At 36.0% G+C, this 19,948-nt stretch overlaps 3 protein-coding genes across 5 annotated transcripts; all 3 read right to left on the bottom strand.

Annotated features, from left to right (window-relative positions):
• Window positions 1-1,100: 1,100 nt before the first annotated feature.
• On the bottom strand, window positions 1,101-4,471 carry LOC132164907 (sorbin/SH3 domain protein). Its single transcript, XM_059575419.2, has 3 exons — window positions 4,278-4,471; window positions 2,774-3,013; window positions 1,101-1,371 (listed from the first exon to the last, which is right to left on the bottom strand). Exons 1-3 carry the CDS (start codon window positions 4,293-4,295, stop codon window positions 1,324-1,326), a joined length of 306 nt encoding a protein of 101 aa, XP_059431402.1. The 5' UTR covers window positions 4,296-4,471; the 3' UTR covers window positions 1,101-1,323.
• Window positions 4,472-6,272: 1,801 nt separating this feature from the next.
• LOC132165256 (programmed cell death 2 C-terminal domain-containing protein) lies at window positions 6,273-11,337 on the bottom strand. Of its 3 annotated transcripts, none has more exons than XM_059575741.2 (8): window positions 11,178-11,337; window positions 9,481-9,583; window positions 9,300-9,383; window positions 9,108-9,205; window positions 8,711-9,006; window positions 7,950-8,181; window positions 7,008-7,212; window positions 6,273-6,545 (listed from the first exon to the last, which is right to left on the bottom strand). In XM_059575741.2, exons 2-8 carry the CDS (start codon window positions 9,571-9,573, stop codon window positions 6,420-6,422), a joined length of 1,134 nt encoding a protein of 377 aa, XP_059431724.2. In that variant the 5' UTR covers window positions 9,574-9,583; window positions 11,178-11,337; the 3' UTR covers window positions 6,273-6,419. The 3 variants fall into 3 exon arrangements, with proteins under 3 accessions (XP_059431724.2, XP_059431723.2, XP_059431722.2); XM_059575740.2 differs by having other exon boundaries at window positions 9,481-9,580; XM_059575739.2 differs by lacking the exon at window positions 11,178-11,337 and adding an exon at window positions 10,982-11,136.
• A 2,746-nt stretch (window positions 11,338-14,083) lies between these two features.
• On the bottom strand, window positions 14,084-19,948 carry ABCF5 (general control non-repressible 5). Its single transcript, XM_059575738.2, has 9 exons — window positions 18,920-19,948; window positions 18,072-18,413; window positions 17,167-17,307; window positions 16,873-17,052; window positions 16,480-16,635; window positions 15,189-15,290; window positions 14,949-15,077; window positions 14,445-14,549; window positions 14,084-14,353 (listed from the first exon to the last, which is right to left on the bottom strand). Exons 1-9 carry the CDS (start codon window positions 19,760-19,762, stop codon window positions 14,258-14,260), a joined length of 2,094 nt encoding a protein of 697 aa, XP_059431721.2. The 5' UTR covers window positions 19,763-19,948; the 3' UTR covers window positions 14,084-14,257.

Below are 19,948 nucleotides of genomic sequence, written 5' to 3'. Positions count from 1 at the left end.
AATAATAAAATATTATTTAGGATAAAAAAAAATAATAATAAAAAAAAAATAGGGTGGCTGGCCGACCACCCGCAAAGGCCAAATGAAAAAATAAAATAAAATAAAAATTCTAGGGTTTGCCTTTGGGGTGGCCGAACCACACCCAAAGGCTAGTCTGGGGTGGCTCCATGGCCATTGGGGGTGGCTACAAACCCTATAATTTTATTTTTATTTATTTTATTATTATTATTATTATTTTCATGTGATCCTTTAGGGTTGACCGAAGGTGGTTCGGCCACCCCCCTTTTGCAAGTTGGGGGTGGCCGAATAGGCCATGGGAGTGGTTCAGCCACCCCTGGCTAGCCATTGGGTGGCCGGCTACCCCATTATTATTATTATTTTTTATTTTATTTTTTAATATTAAATAATATATATATTTTTTTATTAGTGGGACATGTGGCCCTAGGGTTTCTAAGACCTAGCCATTAACTAGATAGTCTCCAATTCATTTTGGACTGGAGAGGCTCTGGATCCCATTTTGAGTGGAATTAGACTCAACTTGTGGAGTGTGAGATTGATTGAATTGCAATTTTGTAGTCGAGTTACAGAAGGGACTACATATAGGCTAGATTAAAATAATTTAGCATTATATGTGGACATAATAGTTTTAAGCCATCGAATACTGATAGGTGAGTGAAGTTACTAAAAAAGAAAAAAAAACCCTATTATCAGGTCAGTATCAAGAGAGCAGACCATTGTGAACGTCGGTTGCAAGGTATGCGGTTATGTTACAATCTTAAATATCATACATTGCTTAAGTACAATTTTAACCATGTACATATAAACTTTTAAACACCCTCTCCTTGCAAGCAAATTTTTAAGGATAAGTTTTACTGAAGACTTGTATAGTCTAAAAGAGCGAAAGTGCTTTTCATATAAGTATTTTTGTTAGAAACCTATACATAACTAATGAAATGCTTGGAATATCTTCGTTGCCCCAAAAAGAAAAGTATCTTGCCAATATCGGTATAAATGATCTTTTCCTATGTTAAGCTATAGCGAGAGCCCTCAAATCTAGAGTTGCTTGGCGTTCCAACAATGCATTTTTTTGACCGAGAAAGTAGAACTGGCCAACGTTGCATATTAGAACTCATTAAAGCTCAATTCGCATCATTATGCTCGATAAAAAGAACCCGAGGGTAATAAGCGAGAAATCCGATTCACATTTGATCAAACCGTAAAGAAGAGAAACCCAAAACATTTAAGCAAAAGAAATTTAGTTTCTCAATACAAATATATCACTAAGCTTCAGCTCGAAAACATGTAATAATGTGTTCTCGAATCTCAGGCTTTCACGCAACAGTTGAAGTAGCTGAAAAAGCTCCTCCTTGCCTGCAACAAATACTCAAAAGATGTTAAAGACGACCATTGATATAATTAAAAAGAAATGGAACCCTAATTAGAAAACTATTATTTCCTCTTTGCACCGCCATCATTATTTTAAATTAGAAAAATTTCGTAAACTTTCCTGTCAACTCTGCATCATCATACCAGAAAAGAAGTTTATTTCTGTTTTCTTTCCCCACAAACAGAAAATATTTTATGGCTGGAAACATCAGTTGCATGTGCACCACAGAGAATTGCGTGCAGCAAAGGTAACAATCTCACTTGTTTCTTATTAGTTTTTGCATCAATCTTTCTACTTTTGAGCACGCATCTCTATCATGCAAGTTGATGATGATGGGTCCCTCTCAAAAAAAATTTAATGATGTAGGACACAATATCATAGAGAAAAAGAGTTATGATGGGTCCGAAATCACTTTTTAAGAATTCATTACTCTATTTATAAACATTCTACATATTCTTGTACCATTAGATTCTCAATTTCCTTTATAAAACTATTAACTAAAGAAAAGGCACCAAAAGAAAATTCTTTGACTAGCGGTTCTCAATGACAATCATCCTGCACATTCACAATTATATCAAATAATAATGCTTAGAATATTATGTGTCGGCAAAAGTTAGCCCTGGGATTAGGGCTTGATAAAAAATAAATGTTAGTTTATTAAATAACATTATTTTATATGGAAAAAAATACTAAGGATCAATGTTTTTCTTATATTTCACCCATTTCATCTTATAAATTAACTATTAGATCTGTGGACTTATGTGGACTCCACATAAGTTAATGGCGGACCCAACAAATCTAATAGTTCATCTATTGAATTTGGAAGAAAATATGGGCTAAATATGAAGAACTTATTAACCCATAATATTTCTCTTTTATATATATATCCCACAATACTGATATGACAGTTTTAACTAACCCTTAAATTTTTTATTTTTTTTTAAACAAGGACTGATTCAAAGATGGGTTAGAAGTGTCACATCAGTATTGTTAGATAGTTATGAGATAAAAATGTAGTTTATAGCATATACAGGTGTTTGTGCATGTGCATGTGCATGTGTTTTCAAATCTCTAATCCCTAAGGAAAATCAATTGAATCAAAGCTTAGGATATATGAAAGTTCCTACCTAGACATTAGCAGTTTTGGGTATTGACCCACAGTATTTCCCACCATCAAGTTAGCAATTTCCCCACCATCCAACCACATGCATGCCACCATCATAGTAATTGTAGACTATGCTCCTCTCTCTCTCTCTCTCTCTCTCTCTCTCTCTCTCTCTCTCACCTTTTATAACTACCAACTACTACATATCTAGCTGTACTCGATACACCATTAAATAATGCCAGCAGACAAAATCACAACAAAGAACTGGACAAGAATCTTACAGTTGGAGAGTGCTGGCTCTGATGGCAGTGCTGATCAATTTGAGGGTTGCTTCCACTGGTACTGGTTGTGGTGGATGAGGCAATCAGCTCTTCCTCGTTTCCAAGACTCGCTCTAGACAAATGCATCTTGTTTTGCTTCCTATTTTCCCTTATTTTTGAGAAATCCAGGGAGTAGTCTGGCACCTGTGCGTTCGGGTCCCAGCCCCCAAATTGTGGCACTGATAACCAGGGAGCATTCTTCTGCATAAAAAAAAAAAAAAAAGATTAAACTTATTCATAATATTACTTCAAAAAATTCAATGCCCCCTCATAGAAAAATACAATTTTCTAAACAAAAAGCATCATCAATGCTTCTTATCTTATCAAAATCACTTTACCAACTCACCTCCCAAGAGCCTGAAAGAGTGCATAATGGAAACCTTATAGGCACACAATCAAGTTCATGATAAAAAGCCATGAAATACAAAATCTACACAGCATCTATTGCTCATGTCTGTGACTAAAAAGTCATGCATCTTCTTTACAATGATCTTAACATGTGAATCTAGAATACCCTCTTGCACAATGCCCAAAAGTAGATAAAATAAGTTTGGAAATCTCAGTTTTACCTTCATTTTAACTTCTAGCTCTGTTTTCCAAAATTGTCAGTTTGGTGGATATCTGAAATAAAATTGGTCTTTGGACATGTTCTTCCAAATATGTATACTATGAAAAGAGATGAAAACTATCATGACAGGAGTGGAATTTCAAACCCAGAGAGAGAAAAAATTGTATAAAGGCGCTAACTTTGACTGTTTCTCATCTTTGAAAAAAAAAAAAAAAAAAGTGGGGGGTGAAATGATTGCTAGTTTGAATGTCTCATAAGGCTGAACAAATCAAAAAAGAAAAATTCAAAAGAAAGAAAGAGGGATTTAACTATCTAGAACAAAAGAGACCATTTGAATGAGTATTTATAGATCTCAATTTATTTCCAGAACAAAGGAGTAAATGACCGTTTGAACGAGTATTTATAGATCTAATTCCAGGCATATTCATCTGAAACAAAATCCAGGTAGACAGAGTAAAAAAGAAGGAAACCAAAAAAGAAAAAAAGTAAACGCAAAATTCAATCTAAAAAGCCATACATATATGTGTGCATGTACATGTATAGCTACACATATATCGATATTAGACTAAAAAAAAAAAAAAGTTTCATGCTCCGTTTGCTTGCCAGGAAAACGAAAGAAAATATGTATATTTTTGGATTTTTACTGACTGTGAAATGAATAAATATCAACATCCACACATCCGTTTGAAGTTTTAACTCGAAGTATCCTTTCCCAAAACCAGAAGAACACGAAACACATAAATACTTCATTAATTACTTCCTTTGTATTTTCCTCGGATTTCTCATCAAACAAACAAGACAGCCCAGCAACCAAAACAAAAAACCCAAAAAAAAACCAGGGAAAAAAAAAAAGAGTCACACTCACACACACACCCACACAAACACACACTCACCCACCTCCTTACGATCCTCCATGAGAGGGATACGAGTTCTTCAAAGAAAAAAGGCGTTTATTTGTGTATATGAACTTCGTCAAACGGAGGGCAAGAGAGGGCTTTGTCTAGTGTTCCCGTGTGGGCCGACGAGAGCTACTGTTCGACAAGCACTGGCGCGATGGGATTGGTCGGCATGACTTGATTACACCGTTTGATCCTCTTATATATATATATACCTTCCATTTACGAGAGTGGTCCTCTTACTTTGACGTAATTACGCAGCTGCCACCCTCAAGCTACGCGCATTTCTTACGTGTTTAGCTTTTCTTTCTCTCCAACTTTCCATGCTTTTCTTCGGCTGGATTTTCTCTGTCATCTGCTAGCTGTTTCCAAGAGCCAAAAGTATCTTTCATAACTGTAAAAGGTGGGCACTGATTAAACGACTACATGAGAGAGCACGGCCAGATTTTGATTATGTTTCAAATAGCTTAGCCTCTAAGCCTAATTGAAAGATTAGGATTAAGATTAATAATTTATTAGAAAAAAGTTATCGGACAGCTGTATGAGAGAGAAAGAACGAGAGGCGTAAAAATGAGTGAGTTTGAGTTATTTGGGAGCAATGCTAGGCTTATCCGCTTAAAAAAATTGACGTGGCATAATATAATTTAGAAGAAGATGAATTCAAATTTTGATAAATTTAATTGTGTTGTGTTACATCACTTTGTAAGATATATATATATATATATATATATATTTTCTTTTGTAATATATTTTGTAAGCCTAACATTTCTAATTGTTTGGAGAGTACTTTTATAGTGAGGAAATCTTGAATATGACCCTTGAATGCTGGCCACAAGGCAGTCCTAAATCCATTTGATTATTGCCATGTAGTGAGCTGTTTTAGTAGGACTTTTATAATAATTAGGCTTTAAGTTTGGGCCTATGCTGAGTATGGAAAATGATTCTCTCCATTTCAAATTTTCTCAATTTCTTCTGTTTAGTGTATTTTGAAGAATAGTGCAGTTAATGCACTACCATCATTAGAACTTTTAGACGACACTATCTTTCAAAATGCACTAAATTGAAGAAATTAAAAGTATTTGAAATGGAGAATCCTTTTCCGCTGAGTATTCGGTTTGCTTGGCCCAGTTAACCCCAACATAATTTATTAGAGATAGACGATAAAATTAGAAGAAATAACTGAAATGGAGTAGGGTAATAATAATTTTATCTTGACAATATTAGTTTTGTCTCATTTTATTTGTAAGTCAATTTATACTCATTTTTATCGATAAGGGAAAAATGCAAAATTAATCCATGTGGTTTACCTGATTTGTAATTAACTTCATATGGTATTAAAATGAATTTAAAGGTCTATGAAGTATGCCAAAAAAATAATTTAGTCCTTACAGTCAAAATTCGTTCACCGACTTAATAAATTCTGATAGCATAAAACGTTAGAGGTAATAAAATTGTGATACTTGCTCTATTTAAGTTAGTGTCACACTAAAAATTAGTAGACAGAACTTGACTGTAAGGACTAAATTATTTTTTTGGCATACCTTAGGAACCTTTGAGTTCATTTTGATATCAAATAGAGCTAATTGTAAATCAAGTAAACTACAAGTACTAATTTTACTTTTTTTTCCCGTCAATAAAGTACTTCAAATTTTTTTATTTTATTTTATTTTTTATCTAAAAAAATATCTTCTTGTGAGACAATATCTTGAGACAATCTAAAAAGTATGAAATCTATTTTGAGACAGGAAATACGTCTGAATGACTTGCTGAAACTCAACCTGATTCTGGTCCACTCTGTCGGAAAAGAACAGGAAAAAAAAAATGGCACTGGAAGTAAAAATCTGGTTTTTGCATTTGGGCCAGAACAAGGAATTGAATTAACTGATTGGGCCACCATTTCATCACTCATCTTCCTGATGTGAAAAAAGAAATTGTCTTTCATTTGTTGAACATGAATCGAATCCGATCAGTTGTGCAAAGATTTTAACAAATGAAATCAACGAATGCAAAATTATCTTTATTAATTTCTGTAATGAAACTCCACCATAACACAATCAATAGGGGAGTATTCCTAATATTATAAGCAGTTCAGAGTAAGAGCAAAATTTGCTTGCATGTGAGACGTGCTTGTTAATATTACAAATCATGAGAAAAAGCTACGTGAAGATGACTCATCCAAGGGTTTCTCACATTGTACCACAACAGCCTCCTCCGCCACAATCCAGCCCCCAGTGTGGGAATTTTCTTCATCGATTGGTTGAGAACAGTTCTAGCAATGACAAAGGACAGCAACAGTGTAAAACACAAGTTTAAAATGTACCATAATCTTAAAAATAGAATGCATCAAAGTTTATATATATATATATATATGCAGACTTTGAGGGCGACCCTAAATCTACAACTAAACATAGAGGAACAAATTTTTAAGGTAAGACCATCAAAAGGAGTCAGAGACAACCAACCAGTCATATCTGCTTCACTAAGGATATTTGTCAATACGGAAAGGGGCTAGGACAAGGACAATTTGTTTGGTAAGCCAATTTCAAGATAAAGGACAAATTGTTTGGTAAACCTATTCTCCTAACTGAGTGACTAGGGACAATTTCAAGATAGCACCACTAAAGCAACAACTGATTTGTTTGGTAAGCCAATCCAATGACTCTGAAACTTGCGGATAGGAGGGGAGAAGGGTTTGTCATCTACACCAATTAGAGCAGAGTTGAAAACTCACCTTGGAACAAGTATATACAATAAGTGTCATCCAGTCCCAATTCCTCAGCAACAGTCTTTGACGATCATCAACTGCTTCGAGCAGAAAATATAACAACGGTGACATTAGCTGCATTTCAAATTGCCTTGATCCACCACAGAGCCTGCACCTCCCATGGTTTCCTTCATCTGCTGTAGCAAGAAGTGGCTTCCCACCAAATGAGTATCTGAGCGAGCAAGAATATTAACAAACTAATAAAGAGAACAAATCGAAGGTTAGAGGCAACAAAGTTGAGAGAGGATATAATTCGCCAATTCTACATTGATATATGCATCACCTCTAGAATATACATATAAACTAAACATGATGGAAACTCAAAGCTACGTCAGAAAACAACTGTCAATAAATATGCAATTTTCATTTTGTGGCAAACTAGAAGCTGGAGAAGTTACTTGTTTTATTGAGTTCTTCTGTAATTACACTTCTTAGTGGATAATTGCATAGTCAAACGTGTTATCTGTTTCTGCACTTTTAAGTTGTCACAAACTCACCCTCAAAATTACTATAACTGATACTTTCTCCAGCTTTTCAAATCAGTAGCAACCAAGAAATAAGCATGTATAATAGACATATATGTTACTCTGGTGGAAAGTAGAATGAAGATTTTTTTTTTAATGAATAGAAAGTAGAATGAAGCATGTAAACATAAATTCCTTTTTTTCTTTTTCTCCTTTTCTTAAATAATGAGCCCTAACTCTGATATAGATTGCCCCTCAAAGTATAAGTGCTTCTGTGAGACGCCCAGGTGGGGGTGATCTGGGCTCCTTCACCCATAGATCAAGTGGAATGATATTATAGAATGAGACAATGGTAGAGGAATGCTTCATCAATTAACAGCCATATCAAGCTACCAGTAGAATCACACGTCTGTGATTCAGGTCCTAAATTTAATTGGTTTTATACCTGAAGCATTGCTCTGGGTATGCATCCAGTCGACGCTTGAATTTAACGTAAGTCCTATCAGCAGTCAATGATTTATCATATTCATAACGTTCCTCTGCCCAAGCTTCTTCTCCATGATCCTTAGCATCACCACCATTTTCCTTAATGGAAAGTGACGAGTAATTTGAGCATATTGAAGTTATATCCCTTGAGGATAGTTCTTCCTGAGTATAAATATAAAAGCAAGGTACCACTGCAATCATTAAACACAGAAATCAAATATGTCATTTTTAACACAACATTTATAGCTTAGAAACAACCAAGAAATAATTTTGCAACCCAAATAAACTAAACTGCACCAAAAATTAGATTCAAGGTGGGGGCGGGGGAGCTATTCAGTATGACAACATACCGTTTTACATTTCTATTCCACATAACAAGGAAACGAACATATAAGCCAATTCAACTTCTTTCTTCAAGATCCCTTCATTTCATAATTGGTTCTTTTCTTTTCCATGTTTTGTGATTACTTGTGCATTGGTTGTTCCGGTCAAATGATTAAATTCAATTTGAAGCTTGAAAACGGGAGAGAACTATAAACCCGCAAGCATGAAAATCGCATTTTCTCATGAAAAATACTGCTACATTATAGTATTATGGGTAGAAAATTGATGCGGCAGAAGTCTACTCATAACATACAACTCATGAGATATGAAAATCAGGCAACACAATGCGGAAAAGGAAACATATGTTTTAAGCTTTCTTCCACTTCTTAACCATACCTGGTGTGTTGGCATCCATTATTCTTCTTCTAGGGCTTACAGGTGTGGGCTTCATAATAGTCTCAGAATGGTGATTGCTCTGTGGTTTCTTGGAATGAGAAGCAAAGGTTGCAGCTTCAGAGAGTGCTTTACCCAATTCCTCCAGATCCATGTCTTCACCATCTTCATCACCAAAACCCTCCCACCAGCTGGTATTTGAAACTGAAACACAGGGTGCAGGTGAAGATGCCACTTCCAAAGAGTTGGTACGCGATTCTTCTACATCGGGTGATTTCTGAACGCGAAGAGCCCGCCAACTGCAGACGACCAGTATTAGCAGGAGAAAAAGAGAAATATGGTATTGACAATTATTGTACTAACAATTTTATTAAAGATTGGAGGATAAATTGAAGAAGACCTCAGGGGAGAGCTCTGACATTTTTGCATCACACAACCAAAAACAAAAAGAACACGCTCTTCAATATCTAAACTTTTACTTGAAACTGGAGCATAAACCTGGGAAGAAAAAAAAATAATTCCAGTGCTTACACACTTCAAATGATACATTCTCAACAAATATTGTAACCTGCTAGTTTTGAGAATGTTAAACCTGTGCAATAAGACAGAGTTTACTTCCACATGCACCACACTCAAGCAGATTGGATCTTACAGCCTCCTCGGGAAGAGGCCAATCCTGTTAAGTAGGGAGGAGAAAAAGGAGTAGAGGTTATTCAATAACACCACACCTTCAAAAATAAAATTGTGCAAGCAGATCAACTGCAGTTACTTACAGGCAGTCCACCAATTTTTGTTGTATAATGATCAGATGGTTCACGATGATCATTGGCCCATGGTCCTGGCATGCCCAGGAAAACTGCCCCCATCACGTCTCTACTAGAATGAAAACAGGAGTACTTAATATAGTCACATATCATGCTTGGATCACAATATTAATAAGGTCAAAACTCATAATTACATGCCTAAAGGCCACTGAAAAACAATTTTAGAAGCCACAATAAGTTGCATACATGCCTAGGATTACAAAGATCAACAAGTATACAAGAGAGACACCCAACCTTGGAAAAGAACACAAATCCAAAAACGCTAGGAAATTAGAAAAGAGAGAACTATTATAAACAATCATCCAAACATAGAGAGGTGACTCAATCACCAATCTCTCACAATCATCAACATTTTGAGTACAACGTTCCCTCCAAATACATCATATTAAGCAAAGGGAAACCATCCTCTAGACTTCTATACAGCGGTGGCTTCAAAACCTCTCCAACTAACTGACAGGTTTACTACTGGTTGAGGCATGACCCACTCTATCCCAAAAAGACAGAAAACTAAAACCCAGTCTTTAGCCACTTCACAGTGGAGCAGATGATGATCAACGGATTACCAACTCTTCTTGCACATGCAACACAAGTCTCCTCACTATGATGTGCCTTTTTCTCAGTTTATTCAATGTAAAAATCTTTCCTAATACTCAACAACAAAAAAAAAACTTTCCGAATACAGCCGTCCAAACAGATTTGAAGTCCAACATTATAGTTTGTTTCAGCAACAGAAGAGAGCTTATACACAATTTTATCACAATAACCATACAATCAATGATAATTTGCTGATGAATACCAAATACTAACACCATGAACCACATATATGCAAAAGCAGCAGTCTCAAGAATACTAACATGACCTCAGAATTGCATTCCCTAAACCTAAGAATACATAATTGAAGCCTAAGAACTGTACAAGTCTTTTTTTTTTTTTTTTTTTTTTTTTTTTTTGTTGGTAACTTACACCGCAACCACTAAGCCTAGGACCCACGATTTCACCCTCCACCTCTAAGAGGAAGTACCATTTAAGGTACAGCTCATTGGCCTCTAGTACACACGCATCCGGTAAGTTATAAACCCGCAACTTCTTGTTGTTAGAAAGTGAGGAAGCGCTATTTGAGCTGGACCTCAGTGGCGTTTAGCTTCTAAACAGTTATGTGTCTAATATAAGAGAAACACATTGTTTATCTTCAATTTCTCCCGATTCCAGAAAAGTGATTCCAGCATAGTTTTGCAAAGAGCCAACCAAAGCGACTACTACCCATCTCAACATTTGTTACCACGAAGAAGACATCCCAATCCCATAAATTCAATCCAAGTTTTACACTTCTTTTATTAGTTTTTACCTGCCTAGCTCCATTTATCTCAACCAAGTTCTTTACATTAATTCAAATTCATCTGGCCTAAAAAACACATCATCAAGAAAAAATAAAAAAAATTACATCCTTTACCGTTTCCCATGAACCATCTTCCAGAAAAACAAGCAGAACAAAGTGCAGAAGAAAATATCACAAGAAAACAAATGAAAACCAGAGGTAATAACGAAAATAAAGATTGCCCACTAAATATAGCGCCATGTCTTGGAAAAACTAGTATTTTCAGAAGCTAAGGCCAAGATAATATCATGGTTAGTGTAAAATCACGTACCTTGAAGAAACAAGTCGTTTAGTAGTAGTAGAAGTGTGTATAGTGATGTGATTGTGTAGGTTAAAAAGGCGCGAATCGCGATGCAGAGGGTTCAGACGAACGAGGAGCGGTGCAGGGGGTGCGGGCAGGATCCGGCTTCTATGCGGTAGTGAAAACTACCGCATAGATGCGGTTATCCTAAACTACACCGTTTTGGATTTAGTATAAGTAGGGTTTAAGTGACGATGGGCTGAAAGTGGTGGACTGAGATGGACAATTAGTCGATGGGCTAAAACTAGCTGAACCCAAGGCCCATTCGGTGATTATGATTGAAGTTTAACCAATAATAAATTGCCATATCAGCGTAGAATACCAAAACACATAAAAGAGGAAAATAAATGATAGAGACATAACTTAGAGAAAGAATTTTGGCCCAACTTTTCTCTTATATGTTCATTTAAAAAAAAAAAAGTTGGTAAATTAAAAAAAAAATACTTTATATTTTATTTTTTAAAAAAAAATGACCACATAAAAGAAAAGTTTGGTCAAAGTTGTGTTTCTATCATTAAGATGAATACCCATAACATATTCAGAGAAAGACACAAATTTCCTCCAAGGTTTGGAGGACATTTCTATCCTTAAGAGAAACCAATTTGGAACGGTGGAACTCATCAACTACCTAAACAACACCATCAAAGAGAATATCATGTTCGGCTGTCGGCAATGGTGTTGTGTGAGGCGGAGGAATGGAGAGAGGGGCGTGGGGCGAAGGCGGAGGAACCCAATTCCCTGCCACAAAGGAACAAAACAAAAAAAAAAAAAACAGAAAAAAAAGAAAAAGAAAAAACACAAGTGTTTTAAAATTGCAACATGTAGCGTCAACTCATATTTTTTAGTGAGTAAACTAGTCATTTAAGTAGTGAACCGGCTTTAACTAAAATTGAACTGATCCGGCTATTTAATATATATTAATATGTTTGCTTAAAAACTCATATATCGAAGAAAAAAACCCATAGATAGGATTTTTTTTTTTTAAAAAAAAAAGTCATATATAGAAAAAATTGTAGTATATAGAATCAAAAGCTATATGTGTTAATACTTAATACGTTACCTAAAAACCTTTAAAAAAAAAAAAAAAAAAAAAACTTGAGTGAAATATTTTGTTTTATTTTGTATTCATAAAAAAATCTTTGTTTATTTTGCTCTGTATTTTTTTTTGTTCTTTGAATGCTCATAGTTATAAGTTTTATTTTTATTGAAATCTAATAGGTATCATATCAACAATATTAGAGATTCTTGTTAATTTTCTATTCATGCTTTGATCAAGCATAATTCAAGTTTTCCTCTTTCAATTTTTTTTTTCTTTATATTTTATTCATTTTAAACTACTCATATGGGAACAAAGATTTTGACAAGTTTTTTTATTTATATGAATTAAACTAAAATTAAGGGTTGTATGTTTTAATTCATTTGAATGATTTTTGTGATTTACTCAAATTTTAAGACATGTTTTGGAAGTGATTTTTCTGCTTTTGAAAGCAAAAAAAAAAAAAAAAAGAAGAAAAAAAAAAGGGTAAAAACTTATTTGATTGTTGTGCATAAAAGGAACATAAACGCTTTCAAAACACTGAAAAGATAATTAATCATTGAACTTGAGGTAAGATAATTTATTTGATTGCATTAAATGGACGATAGAACTGCTTTTGGAACCTATAATGAAAAGTACGATGACAATACTTTTAAATTTTGTAATTAAATTATAATGAAAAATCTCGCGCATCACGTCGGTTATGGGCTAGTTTCTCATAATGTGTGATCAAGTGCTTTCCTCTCAATCTGTTTTTGTATTCCTAACTGATGTGGCGATCTATTATTTGTAATTGTAAAGGATCTGGTCTACACCCAGTTCTGATAGAAGTTAAACTCAGTCCAATTTAATAGGGAATAAGATTATCTCAATTTCAAATGAAATGGACACCACAAACTTCTCTCTTATTTCTAAGAGTAAAAGTTTTTTTTTTTTTTTTTTTTTTTTTCTTCTTGTGAGGCTCTCCACCATGGAACCGTTGATCTAAGCCTCATCTTCATCCACTTACCATTCCCTGCTGATCTTAGCATCTTTACTAGTGTGCATTTTTTACAGATTTGGTTTTCACACAACCGGATTTATCTTTCTCTGCAGGTCCAGTCCATCGACATGCCTCACCACTGCCTTCCCTGGTCGTCTGCATCCCGCTACCCCCTCCAAGCCACCATTGGACCGCATTTGCCTGCACATGGCCTTCATGTGCCATCATGTGGCTTGCCCTCGCCTTCCAAATGCCACTTCCCTCCATCATTGTTGCTATTGTTAGGGTTTTTGTTTTTGTGTTCATATTATTCACTATATTACTCAGCACTTTTTGTTGTGTTTTATGGGTTTTAGTCTCCATGTGCCTCCATGGTTTAATCTTGTAATAAAGACTTGTGCTATTGGAGTTTGTTCTCCCTCAACATCAGCTCTTCATCTTCCTTTCGGTAGTTGTTTATAAGTTGAAGTTTGGGAAGAGTTGAAGGCACTCTCAAGGTTCATGCCCATTTTGCTTAAGAGAGAACCATGTCAATTGTTGACCAATTTCCTACCTGCACTGTAATTTATTGTTTTGGATCCATTGTTGGGAAACCCACCACTTTTACGGTGTTTTGATTTCCTATAACAATTTCATGGTTAGTATAATAGTATCTAAAGTTGGTCTGGATTAAGGTTTCGTTTGTTTGGCACGCAACTGCAAGACTGTTGGAATAATGGTTATATAAGATCTAGAACATGGTTATACAATTGATATATTAACTTCAAGGCTTACAGAATTAAACAGTCCCCTCATGTTTTTCATTTCCTGTATTACGGTTTTTTTAAAGGAAAAATGTCAATTTCCAGGGATCTGCAATGGTTTGGGGAAAAAACAATGATTCATTGAGGTAATACCTGTAATTCTATTCATATTATATACATATGGTCAACCACATGGCTCACAACGGGCCACCTCATCTCCTAAGCTTTTTCACAGGAAAAATTAGTTTAACAATGCAGAAATGGTGAAACAAGTTTTTGGGCGAATTGGTCAGTTCCACCTCTTAGAATTCTTCAGACCTTTTGATTTTTGTTTTGCCTGCTGAAATGCCTGCCTTTTCTGCTTCTTCATAGCTTCCTTCTCAGCCTGTTAAGGGAAAAAGATATATAAGTTTTGGCTCAGGTTTCCACAGCACAAGCCAAATATCATATTTCCTTTCCAGTCTCAGAATGGATACCTTTGACATCTTGGATTTGGCCTTTACTTTAGGAGCCTTCTCCTCAAGCTCTGCCTCACGTTCTAGCTCTCTCATCCTGGCGTCAAGATTTTTCTCTAGATAATACTGTGAAGTACATAATTCAAGGTCAGTAAATTTAACAATGTCAATGTAGTCAGAATGATTACATGGAGGCTATGGAGCCCATCTTTAGATATTTAAAGTATGATTCTACTATATTGATAATTTGATCAAATGTAAAATAAGAACATGAGATAAAAAAAAAAAAAGAAAACACGAGGATTTATAATCCACAATATCCAATGACAATAATACTTGGCATTTAAAATCTACTAAGTGGGTTCATCTTCAGTTTGGTGCATCACTGCCCGTCACAGCAAACATGAAGTGCCCAATTAAAATGCTTCAGAAATCATGCTATGGCCCTAAGGCTCAGCTTCATTTTCTTAACACATCTCATCAACCTCTTGTTTTCTTTTAAGGGAAAGAAGAGGAGGCACTTACATTGTAATCTCCTGCATAATCCTGTAAATTGCTGTCTTTAACTTCCACTACTCTATTGACTATTTGCTTTATAAAGTATCTGTCATGAGAAACTGCGATGACGGTGCCCTTGTACTCTGTTATTGCCTCCTGATAGAACATTTATGTATAGAATGATTAAAGTGCTGATCAGCTTTTGCGCAACATTCATAATAGTTTACAGTGTTGAATCGAAAAATCACAACGGAGACACAAACCCACCTCGAGCATCTCTTTTGAAGGTATATCCAAGTGATTAGTTGGTTCGTCCAAAACTAGCAGGGTTGAAGGTTTCACCATGAACTTGCAAAAAGCAAGACGTGCCTAATAAAACAGGAACAAAAAAAAAAAAAACCATCAAAGTTTGTTTCATTAAAAGGAAAAGATATAAAAAGCATTACACGATGTACAAAGCAATTGAATGTAAATTTTTGAAGCTTAATGTTGAAAGCTATTAGCAAGAGCATTAATTGTAGCTATCCACCCTAAATTATTGTATCATTTACAGTGTCCCCACTAAGTCACAAATTAACACCCCAAGTTGATATTAAGTTGCAATGTTTACCCCAGCATCCAAATCCAGGTCAAAATTTTGGCAAGTAGGATGGTGGAATGTACTAATCTATCAAAATTAAAATATTTGTACACAGTAATTTGAAATGTTTACCCCATCTCACTCTACTATTCAGTTAATTTTCATTAGGATTTAAACTCTGGGATTGATATAGCAAATTAATCTCGTATTAGGGTGTTGATTGCAAAAAAATTGTCATTTGAGGGGTATTTGCAAACGATCTCATCGTTTAGGTTGGATAGCTGCAATTAACCCTATAAAGAAATAGGCCTATTAAACTGATAAAGAGATGCTAGTTAAGTCCCAAAATGTATTCAAGAGAAAAACAGTATACACAAACTTTTCTGGGGAAGAATTATATATGCAGATAACAGGATACATTGTAATGGGATCCACTTTAAACACTACATCTATCTTCCACATGGTAAAGTAACAGTTACGAATTCACGATAGTATATGACTTGATTATCAATAAAAATTTAGGACAACATATTATCCCCAAAATATGTGTGCCTTCCCTGGATCTTTTCCTAACACATACTAACAGAAAACAAAAGAGCTATTAATAAAGGGAAAAAGAAATCTAAATACTGGAATTAAGAATTACCTTGACAAATTGTTTCAATGATAATTTAGTTGCACATTTCATTTCAACAAAAAATTTATTCTTTTCCTTTTCTATTTTTTGTTCAATCGTCACAACAGTTTTCTATCAGGCAGTGACAAGACTTTAACCAAAAATCCTCAACCTATCAACAAAACCTTCACCAAATTGTGCGGGTGGTAATTTTTGTTTTCCATTAGACTATAATTCTACTATAACAATACGAACTATGCATGAGCTACCATAAAATCACAAAATTACAGAACTTTTTATGCAGCACATTATTGCTAAATCAATGTCGAGCAATAGTAGAAAGTATACAAGTTTTAGTTTACCTTCTCCCCACCACTCAAAAGAGAAACCTTTCGATCAAGCATATTAGCTTTGAAATTACAACGCCCAAGGAGCCCTTTAATATCGTCAATTCTCCAGTTCTCTGCTGCTTCTTCTACTGTTTCAAGCACTGTTTTATCCAGATCAAGTGCCTCAGCCTAAGAGGTAGATCAATCTCAGTTAGAAGAATCAATATATTTGTGTATCTATGCGATTGCAAATTATATAAGAACATAAATGATATGCGTGTGTGTGGTAAATATTTTTTATTTTTTTGCCAAACTGTCGTACTTAGAAAGTAACCATTTATAAGTAGAAGCACCAAGATAATTAGATCGATCATAATATAGTATCTCTTGGCTTCTCTAAACTGTTGGAACTTATAAATAGGTCACCTGATTTTGCTCAAAATAGTTAGGTAGGACATTATGCTCCCCAAGCAGAATTCCGCCTCCTCTTGGCTTTTCTAAACCCATTATCAGTTTCAGCAACGTACTCTTTCCACATCCATTTGGGCCAATAATGGCAATTTTTTCTCCTCTTTCAATTGAAAGATTTGCCCTGTTGAAGAGCACCTGGTACACAACAGATATCAACTTCATAAATATAACATACAGATAATAATAATAAGTAGAAAATTCAATGTTTCTAGAGCCATCTTCCTTGTTTGGCGATGTATGTCAATTCACCTTGTCCCCAAAGCCATATTCCAAATTCTTAATTGCTACAACAGATCTTCCGCTACTTCCATGCTCAGGGAACCTGATCTTCATTTGTTTCCGTTCAAATGGCTTCTCTACTAGCTCGTCTTCTTGAAGCCTCTCCAGCTTCTGTTGGTATACCAGAGTAATAAGAGATTGTTAGATAAGGAATTATAGTAGCCAGAAAATCGTTTAAAGTGAAGCCGTGTAATTGGAGCTAGAGAATTTTTGTCAGTAATTAGCACAAGTTCTGAGTGGTCTTGAGCAACAATCACTAATAGGGTCAATAAAATTGAATCAAGAGAATAGGCAACTCATACTGAGCAATTATTTGGTGACAGTTCAGTGAAAAAAAATCAAATAAAGCAAAAGTAGGTCCACTGCATAACTGTCACACTGCAGAATGAAAAGGAAGAAGAGGGGAAAAAAAGTATCAACTTACTATTTTGGAACACATATTGGTAGTTTGCTTAAAAAGAAGCAATTTAAAGGATTCAAAGTCTGAATCAGAGAAGATCATTAAGCTGTTGTGTAGGAGACAGATTCAATACAATGTCTCTGAAAAAACACGGTGCTGCACAAATACATCATGATTTTTATATGCATATTCATCATTTTCGGTGACTGAAAGTTATTCATCACTGTATCACTCCTGTCAAAACTGGGAGAGCTACTAAACACTAATGTGGGTACCATGTTCTTATGGTCTAGACCAAAATAAAAGAATGTGCTTTGTCATCTGTATATATACATCCCAACAAATAGTAATACTAACCAGATATCAAGTAGATTCGTAACTGCCTACCAAGACAAGAATAGTTCATGTTGTTTTCAGATAGAATGGTATGTATTAGTACTGCTATCATTGAGTAGTTCAGAAGAGATCAATGTACCTTTTCAGCAGTAGAAGCACGACCGGAGTTTGCTCCAGCACCTAACCTGTTTATTAAGTCTTTTGTATGTTCAATTTCCTTCTGCTGCTTCTCCCATGCAGCATACTGTGCTTCAACCCATGCTGCCTTTGAAATGATATACTGAGAATAATTTCCTTCAAATGTCCTGGCAACACCCATATCGGTCTCCACAATTTTTGTGCAGAGCTGATCGAGAAATGCTCTGTCATGAGATATGATAACCATCGGCACCTCTTGCTTGCTAAGATAGCCTTCAAGCCACTCGATTGTGTCAAGGTCAAGGTGGTTTGTGGGCTCATCCAAGAGCAATAAATCTGGTTCCTGCATGTGAAGAGATAAGACTACAATCACACAGTAACACCAACACATTCTTCTGCCTGTCACATATGTAAACAATTGACCAATATCCGATCTAATGCAACATGTATAAGCCATACATATTATTACGTGCAATCAAGTATACAAATAATAATAATAATAATAATAATAACATAAAATAAAGTGCCCCTTCATTAGGCTAGGAAAAAATTGGAAACTTTTCGGGTTATATGAATTGGGAATAATGAGATTAAGAAGAGTTGTAAAATTTACCCCTACACCAACGAAAGATATATTTTTAAGGGAGTAGCAGTTCACTAACGATGGATTACGTTTGCTCATATATCAACTTGTTTCTGAAATACTAACCAACAATTCTTCCTCTCAGCATTTTCTTGGCAATTAAACTACAGTTGCATTGAAAAGAGAGAAGAAAAAAACATAGCAGGAACATATCCATACGTTAGGCAGAATTCTAAACTAAAACTCAACCTCGTACACAAACGTACCTGAAGCAAAATCTTCCCAAGCGACATCCTCATCTGCCAGCCGCTACTAAAGGAGGCCACCAACCTATCCGAATCCTCAGGTGCGAACCCGAGCTCAGGCATCAACTTACTAACCTTAGCGTCCACCCCATCCAAGTTCACCGCCTGTGCCCTTCTCTGGAGCAAATCAAACTCGTCCAAGAGCCTCCCCATCAGGTTCAAGTCCTCCACCGCACCCTCCAACGCCTTCTGCACCCTCTCCAACTTCTCAGAAATCTCCATCTCCTCCTTGAACGCGCTCAGAAACTCCTCTCTCACCGTCCTGCTCATCGACACCTCGAACTCCTGGCTCAAAAACGCGATTTTCATGTTGGGTTTCGCTTTAATCACAGACCCAGAATCGGGTTCCTCCAGCCCCGCAACAATTCTCATCTGGGTCGTTTTCCCTGCACCATTTACGCCTACTAGTCCAACCTTTTCGCCTTTCTTCACTTCCCAAGTCACGTCCTTCAATACCGTGACGCCCTTATAGCTCTTAGTCACGTTTTCGAGCTTAACACCGGATGAAATGCCCGAAGCGCCAGCGTTTGATTTCTTATTGGGCCTCTTTTGGTCGACGGAAGTGCTCGAGAACAAAGACTCAATGTCGGTTTCGGCGACCGGTGTTTCCACAGCGACGGCGGATAGCTGGGAGGTGATTCTGAGGCTTGGGACCTTGCTGGGGTTGAAGAAATTGGCGACTTTGATCGAGTTTGAGCTGTGGAGACGTGGCCGGAAAATGAGTTTGTGGGGATTGAGAAGGGGTGAGCCGGTGAGGAAGGTGGAATTGAGGTGGAGGCGATGGAGTTTGGTGGTTAAGTCCATGTTTGGGGGGGTGAGAGAGTGGGAATCTGGGTGGGAAAGTGAGGAGCTTGGAATGGGGAATGGGAGGAGAATGAGTGCAAACTGCAAAGGGTGTGACGTTCTCTCCTCAATCCCCAGTGGAGTTACACAGAAACTCTCAGCCCATGGAATAATGGTTCAATGGGTGACGTTGGGGCAATGTGGCAT

This window comes from Corylus avellana, chromosome 11, assembly GCF_965113065.1.
Source record: "Corylus avellana chromosome 11, dhCorAvel1.hap1.2, whole genome shotgun sequence".
In the NCBI taxonomy this organism is placed as follows: domain Eukaryota; kingdom Viridiplantae; phylum Streptophyta; class Magnoliopsida; order Fagales; family Betulaceae; genus Corylus; species Corylus avellana.
This window is presented reverse-complemented; position numbering and strand designations above follow the sequence as displayed.